General features: G+C 33.6%; 1 protein-coding gene across 1 annotated transcript; it reads right to left on the reverse strand.

Moving 5' to 3' along the window:
* Positions 1 to 2,992: 2,992 nt before the first annotated feature.
* LOC139892430 (probable aldehyde dehydrogenase) lies at positions 2,993 to 7,498 on the reverse strand. Its single transcript, XM_071875519.1, has 16 exons — positions 7,413 to 7,498; positions 6,763 to 6,845; positions 6,562 to 6,665; positions 6,393 to 6,460; positions 6,238 to 6,295; positions 6,041 to 6,154; positions 5,838 to 5,921; positions 5,640 to 5,744; positions 5,400 to 5,513; positions 5,147 to 5,278; positions 4,643 to 4,732; positions 4,463 to 4,552; positions 4,178 to 4,387; positions 3,576 to 3,686; positions 3,360 to 3,439; positions 2,993 to 3,252 (listed from the first exon to the last, which is right to left on the reverse strand). The coding sequence occupies exons 1-16, from the start codon at positions 7,484 to 7,486 to the stop codon at positions 3,114 to 3,116; spliced, it is 1,656 nt and encodes a 551-aa protein (XP_071731620.1). The 5' UTR covers positions 7,487 to 7,498; the 3' UTR covers positions 2,993 to 3,113.
* Between the last annotated feature and the right edge of the window lie 585 nt (positions 7,499 to 8,083).

The following is an 8,083-nucleotide window of genomic DNA, read 5'->3' on the forward strand; positions in this document are numbered from 1 at the left end:
CCGTAGACGGTAGCGAACCGTCCGTAATGAGGGTTTGTCAAACCCGTATGGCCACACAATATAAGTTCTCGCTTACACCCTGCAAGTGTAACTAATGATAATCGAATTGAGGATTTTTGTTCTAACTCGCTGTGGAATGTTTGTTTTCCTTGTACTTGTGTTCAAAGTATAAAAGTAAGTAGTACAAAATGTAACAAAGTATATGTTTCTCAGCCCACAATTTAAAAGTATAAAAAGTTGTTGAAAAGGTGGGACTATGATCTCACCTCGAGTGCACGAGTATAAAAGTACTTCACAAAGTAACGTATGCATGAAAGTTGCTTAGCCTTGACCTAAACAAGTAAGTTGTATCAATTAACCGGTTACGACACAAGGTCGGGTGAAATGTGTTCAATTAGTCCTATGGCTCGTTACGACTCGATTAAGTATAGCATGTGAATCTCGTTGTCAAGTTTCATACAAGAAACAAGTATAAAAGCATGTTAGAACGATTGCATAAAAGTTTGGTTAAGTTTGACTAAAAGTCAAACTTGGTCAAAGTCAACGAAAAGTCAACGCGTTCGGGTCGGGTCCCGAACTATTTTTCTATGCTAAATATTCATATACAAGTATATTAAAACAAGTTTCATGTGAATCGGAGGTCGGTAGCTAGTCAAACATTTCGCGTGAAATGTGACAAAGTGAGCAGAATCTGGCCAGGCCAATCCGCGCGCCGCGCGGGGATGGGGCGCGCCGCGCCACCATCTGGGCAGAGATTTCTGGTCAGTTTTCAAAGTATGCACGAACCAAACATCAAACATTCACCATTTATGATCCGCAAACAACCAAAACATGTATCTTATATCCTTGGAAAGGTATTTTGACGAGCAATACAACTAACCACATATCATCAAACAAAAACATCAATTACAATAACCGAAAACTCGTCAATTGATCAAGAAAGGTTTATTTTCAAAGTTTCAAGTTCGTAAAACGTATTTTATGATTCGGGAATCCAATTTACACATACGATATGCCGTTTCGAAGGTAATGAAGCATACATTACTATTAAACACTAACAATTAACATTTCATGGCATTCAAGCATCAAAAGTTCATGTCAAGAACTATCAAACCCTAGTCAAACATCACAAAATCATTAATCGGGTTTTTGAAGTTTTCTTAATCAACCTACGCATCAAAACGAAGCTAGTGATACTAGTAACACAATTAAAACATGAACTTTAACAATCAAACAACATTTAATCTTCCAAAATGCAAGATTAAGCAAACCCATTTCAAAGTTCATATTAGTTACTCCAAATCGACAAATCGAGCAAACAAAACATATATTCATGTTATACACGAGCCATAGACACTAACTAACACAATTTCAAGTATATAAAACGAATTTAGAGAAATTTAGTGATTTTTAGAAAGTTACCCAAAATGGATGAAATTGGTACCAAATCGAAGAGGATGATGAGAGGATCACGAATATGTAATTTGTTTTGAAGTTTGCTTCCCGATCCGAATTTAGATGATGAATTATGTTTGTGTTCTTGAGAGAAAAAAAAGAAAGAAAGAGAGAGAGATGGAGGTGATTGAATGGTGGAAAAATGGGTTGACTAGTTGACCTAGTCAACTAGTTTGCCCATTTGGCAATTCCGGTCCCTCGAGTTTCAAAGCGGGTGCGGGATTTAACCGATCGAATATTTTTAAAACGCTCGAGTAAACGGGTGATGTCAAAATTAAATAGCGGGAATATAATGAACGTTACTCACGGAGACTATTAATTTAAATACGAAAGATTATGTTTAAAAAAAAAAAAGACGGTGTTAAAATTAAATTTAACGGAAAAACGCGGGATGTTACAATTGCTAACTCGTTTTCCAAGAATTGCAACCTTGCGGTGTTTTTCTTAGAAAATAGTTTCTCAAGAGTATCTCATACTTCTTTTGGAGAAGTAATATCACGAACGTGTTCAATGAACTCTTTGCTAATTGAAGTTCTCAATGCAAAGAGAGCCTTTCGACATCGTACCATCCATTTTCTTCTTGACTCTACATTCTCTAGAGTTTCTATGGGAATTATGGCTTCACCTCCGGACACAAGTTCCCATAGATCATGACCTTGAAGAAAAGCCTCCATACACATCTTCCAATACTTGTAGTTGTTGCCTACAAGTTTCTCCATTCCATTGACCATACCACCTTTGTTTACATTTGAGACTTTCATTTTTGATTAGCAAGAAACTAGTTTAGACTTTGAGTAATTACACACAAAGTTTAACTTAGGACTAAACTTATAACCAAGTTTATAACCAAGCTCTTGATACCATATGACAACTAGATTATTTGTTGTAAATAAAAGAAGTAGAAACAATATGAACAAGAGAAAGAAACTTGAAGTGTTTGGAATGAATTCAGATGCTTACAACCACTCCTTTAAATACTAATTCAAAGTAGAAACAACATGATTAACACACACCTACTACACTTATTAAAGCCATAAAACATGGAGACAAGATGCCCATCAAACAAGAAAAGAGAAAGTAAAGCAATAGAATCCGGAGTGGGATAGTTGGTGAGTGACCAACTTGATACAGCAACAGATGCGCCACATCCTCTCCTTCTGACGCGCAGCATTCAAGTGAAACTCCACATCTAAAACATTCGGGACATTTTGGTGTATGGATGCGCCGCATCAATGAAGAGATGCGCCGCATCTGTGTGTTTCACGCATACCGAAATCTGCAAAATCCGTGCAACACTTTAACTCACTTTTAGTGGCGCTTTTATTTTCAAATTTTGTTTGCACCAATATTTTAACATATAACACATACCACTCTATTTTTGGACTCAACACAAACCGAAACCATAAACTTAGTTATTTCAATATTAGATGAATTATTGATAGATAATATAAACTTGCAGTAGCAAAGAGTGCAGATAATTAGAAGCATAAGTAACGCATGAATTTAGGAATCAAATTACGGGTTTAAACATGTTCCCGAAATGGCCGGAACCACCATTTGTTTATGCACTTGGCTCAAACGACATACATTGATAAAAGAAACGACATAAATTGAAGATCAAAACTTTGATGAACACATGGTCATGTTCGATCGTCAGTTTAAGTAGAAGGCGGGATTTGCCATTTGTGTGGGACCGGACCGAAATCATATATAACTTCTCTATGACAAGACCACACCAGTTTTATCGCTTCAGGAGTCCCTATTCCTGCCCCTCTTGGATCTCCAGCAGGTCCAAACCTGATCAACACACATTCATTTTCTTAACATGTTCACAATTTTAGGCGCACGATATCATTTTTTAAAATAAGAACAAGTAAAAAAGTAATTGGTTTGTTTCTTCTGACCAATGATTCTGTGGTGCCCCTGTCGTTCTTGCTCGAAGTCCAGCATACGTAGTTCCATTAACCGTGTTCCCCAGAATATCCTGGAAATGGTTCACATTAGAAGCCAAGTTAATATTATTTATTTTTATTATAATTATAATAATTATAATATTTATATTTATAATATAATATAAAATAAGAATCAAAACATTATTCATAGAGAGATTCGGTTAATACCTGAACAAACAACGGATCATTAGAGACGACAGCAGCAGTTAAATGTGCATGCATTTTTTCAAGGGCCTCCAACACCATTGGGATTTGGCTGTGTTTGTACTCGGTAATAATCTAAACAACAAACGTAACTCGCATAAATATATTGATATCACCGTAATTAAAACCAAGGTTGCAAAATTCGCTATTCGGGGATTACTCGGTCAGGACTTTGGAAAAAGTAATCGGCAATTTGGAGATCAATCGGGAATTAATCGGATTATACTTTATACATTTAAATATTAATTTTAATTATATGTGTAAATATAGAAGAAAACCATAAACATAATCTTTAAAATAATTGTCTAAAATTGTTCATTTTTGTTCAAAAACTCTAACGTTCTAATTTAATTTCAAGCTACATGTCGACCAATTTTGACTTTGACCGATTTGATTACGGATTTCGATTTTGATCCACCAATCTACGTTGACCAATTAATTAAAAGGATTTTGAAAAATCAGAACGGATTGCTCTTAAGAATGAATAATCATGGAGTAATCGGGTTTTTTACAACAGTGATTAGAACTCCTAAAAATTAGAATTTTCGGTGATGAAATCGAGTTACCTGGAACGGGCCAAATATTTCTCTAGTAACAAGATCATAATATTCAGGTTTCAGTATTTGTTCAAGTGGAACAAAAACAGCTGTTGGTTTTATCGCACCGTATATTGAAGGAATCGAATGATTTTCCAATTCTTCACCGCCCCAAAGTAGCTTCGATCCCAGAATATTAAGTAGCTCGTTCTTGTGGTCTAGCATATCTTTTGTTGTCAACTGCAAATAAAGAACAATAAACAAACATAACCGAAAGGGTCCCACACGGTTATGGTTTATTCACGAGGAACTTACCGTAAGAACCGGACCAATAGTTAAATTATCGAGCTTTCTTCTTCCAGCAAGATCCCGCAATTTATTCACGAGCGAGGCTTTACTCCAATTCTGCACATAATATTAGTTAATATCGTTATCATAATATTAATGAGGATGACAAACACAAGAATGTATGATGATAAAAATAAGCAAAATAACCTCATGCATGAATAACAAGGATTGTGCTGAACACTTTTGACCACTACACGCATAAGCATCTTGATCGCAGACCCATGACACGTAATTCACCTGTCAGTAATTATATATATCTTTAGCATATTAAGTATGCAGAAGATTTTAACTTTATATTTCAAATCAAGATTGTAAAAATACGCGAGTCGAGGACGAGTCGGGCGTTGACCAAACGTTGACTTTTAGTGATAAGTAAATAAAACGTATATATATTACACATAAATATATCAACCATAAAACTCAAATATTTCAAGCATAGATAGATGACACAAAATCTAATTTTAAAAAAATATATAATTTTTTGACTTAACTTCGTCTTTGACCAATATTGACCGACTCAGCCCGACTTTTTAGCATTGACCGACTATTAAGGCGTGTTTGGTAACTTGGGACGGGCTAGTCCCCAAACTGACACGTCGGTTGACTCGACCGAATTTTACAAAAGTAGTTCAAATAAAAAAAAAAGTGAACCTCGTGAACATCAGGTCCGAGAATCTTCCAGTCGAATCCCGCATCTTCCAATTTGACTCGACCATTCAAGTCATAAGCCAACTTATCTGCTACTCGTGAGCTACCCGTAAATAATGTCATTCGTGGATTTGCCTGATGATCGAATCACAAACTCACAATAGTCAAAACATGAAAAATCGATACTTTATAGGAAACGCTCTCAAGTGAATTTTACATTAATGATAAAAAAAAAAAAGTGAAAAGGACACTTAACCTCTAATAGTAGCTTGTTCATCGTCTTGCCATCAGAATTGATAAAGTCAACGTCCTCCGATGGCATCCCACAAGCGTGAAGCAACCGAAGCATTTGTTCCATAACAATGCATACCTATAATAAAGACATTATAGTTTGTTACTAAATAGACCAGAATAGGGAAAATCTTATCCGTTTACAATATATAGACTTAATGAAACATTCGTAACTTCAAAAATTTTATATGAAAAAAAGACTTACTTTGCTATCAACTTTAAGGACGGGCTTGTTGCCCATGTAAAGTGCTCCCATTAGCTGGAGTACTGGAATCTCAAGAGGAAAATTGAATGGCGTAATTAACGCCACCTATTATAACAAATAAGATTCACAAAGTAAGAATATAGATAATGAAGTTACTAAATTTTAAATGAAAAAATAATACTTATAAGGGTGTCTTACAGGGCCATAAGGCCATCGAAAACCATGACTTTGTTGACCAAGATGATTCCCAGGTACTCCAAAAGACCTTGCTAGGAAACGTACCTATTCGACATGTAGCAGAAGCATATAACTCATATATATATATATATATATTTTTTTTTTTTTACAAATATATAATGTTAATTAAAAAGAAATCATAGATGGAACTAATTGTAAATTACCTGATCACCAGAAAAGTTTTCTAGAAATTTTGCAGTAACAAACACTTCAGCAAAAGCCTGCTGATAACTCTTTGGTGAGACTCTTTGTATTAGCTTGGCAAAGAAATCAGATACCTGAAACAGTAGCAAATAAAAAGTAAGTTAAAACCAACAAATGTGTAGTTATCATAAATAATAACGAAGTATATATACGATACCTCGGGTTGATTAAGCATATAGCCTGCTTTTGCAGATACGTCTCCATATAAAAGGTACCTATAAACAACGTTTTAATGTAAGCAGTTAGTACCCGTGTAAGTATCACTATGATAGTGACTATTATCGAGCGTAATGTCGTACATTAAACACAGACCTCTCTGGAGATTTGAATGGGTTGTGCAGGCCATGTTTGGGACACTTAGATAAGCTATCTACAAAAGGCTGTGAAAAAAGGTACAGTATGAGATTTATTCATAAAGTTGTGTTCTTTTTGTGCTATTATAGCATGATTAATTAATTATAATAATAATAATAATGTGTACCTTGATTCCATTTTCTGGTATTTCTGAAACTTTAATGAATGGTTCACCATTGATAGGATCAAGAATCGTATTCCAATCGCCAGATTTGATCCAATTTCCTTGAACTGGGACGTACGATGAACCACGATTAAGAATTTTTTATTTTTTTTTTACCAAATGTTTGTTAATTAGTTAATTAAAGAGTCTAGTTTCAGGGTTTACCCAAGTTTTGAACTTCAGCAGGCTTAGAGCCTGATATTTCTTCAGCTTTAACAGTAGCAAATTGTAGTGAATGAATTAGCCTCCTGCATACCAATACACTTCTAAAATATATATACAGATAAACGGCATAAAAAGTTCACAATTTATTATAATTTTCGTTTCCGGTACTCAAATTTCTATTGATCTAATCAAGGAAATAGGTTTTTTTATATCAAAGTACGGAGTAAATTTTTTTTTTTTTTAGGGATATAAAGCTAAAAAAAAATTCCCTTTTTTACCATTAAAAAATAAAAAACCTTTTATAGTCTCAAATTCCAAAATTATGAAACCGGGTCCTTTTACTTTCAGATAAAAAAGCATAAATAACTTAAATTGATCAAGAATATAGAGTGTACGAAATGAGGATTAATTAACAAATGAAGATTAACAAAAGCTAATAGGCTAATATTTCCCTTTATTTATAATTCAATAATATAATTTATTTAATTTATAATTTGTAATGTCATTTCCTGATTATATATCGCCATGCATGCTAATTTTACACAAATACACCACTGTGGATTAATCAACAAATGAAGATTAAAATTATCAGAGAGACGCTGATACGATCAAAACTGAATCATTTTAATTAAAATTAATTAAATTTATACCTAGATGATGAGAATGTTGAAGATGAACAAACAGCATTTTTGGTGATTCGATTGCAGAGTCGAAGCATCGACATTTTTTGTTGTGTTTAAAGTTAATGATGTTGAAACAAAATGTGGTTGGTGGTGGTGGTACCCTGGGTTGGGACTTGTGTTTTTAAAGACATGTGCGACTAATAAGGAATGTACTTTTTTTTCTTTTTTTTTCCTTGCAACTTCTTTTATTTATTTTTTTATTTTTACTTTTTATTTCTTTTTACCAAAACCATTAAAAAAAATGATTTTTCCCTTCAAGTAAAGTTGTGAGAGATAATGTGTAAGTTTGACCAAATTAGCTGGTAGCTGCAACCGCACATCGGTTAGCTGAAACTTTTTATATATGTTTAGCTGTTTAATAAATTAGCTAAATCTGTTAAAAAATGATAAAATAACAAAAATAAACATGAGAAAAAGCTATATTCATTTATAATTAGTATTTAAATTTACCAATTAGTATAAAAACACATATATACAAATATATTTGTTTACAATTAGCATTTAAATTTACAAATACAAATTCACAAACACCGCGTACTTATGAACATGCAAACGTTGTATATACGGAGTATATCATAAATTTTATAGAAAGTCAAACACACTCAACACATTTTTTACACGAATATATATACATAATG

The sequence above is a fragment of the Rutidosis leptorrhynchoides genome, chromosome 2 (assembly GCF_046630445.1).
Source record: "Rutidosis leptorrhynchoides isolate AG116_Rl617_1_P2 chromosome 2, CSIRO_AGI_Rlap_v1, whole genome shotgun sequence".
Taxonomy (NCBI): Eukaryota; Viridiplantae; Streptophyta; class Magnoliopsida; order Asterales; family Asteraceae; genus Rutidosis; species Rutidosis leptorrhynchoides.

What these genes read in the sequence shown, in the direction of transcription:
- LOC139892430 (XM_071875519.1), bottom strand. Translation starts at nt 7,486, where the DNA reads ATGTCGATGCTTCGACTCTGCAATCGAATCACCAAAAATGCTGTTTGT. An exon ending in AAAACTTTTCTGGTGATCAG is followed by an intron (nt 5,922 to 6,040) that starts GTAATTTACAAT and finishes CATGTCGAATAG; the next exon opens with GTACGTTTCCTAGCAAGGTC. An exon ending in AAATATTTGGCCCGTTCCAG is followed by an intron (nt 3,687 to 4,177) that starts GTAACTCGATTT and finishes TTTGTTGTTTAG; the next exon opens with ATTATTACCGAGTACAAACA.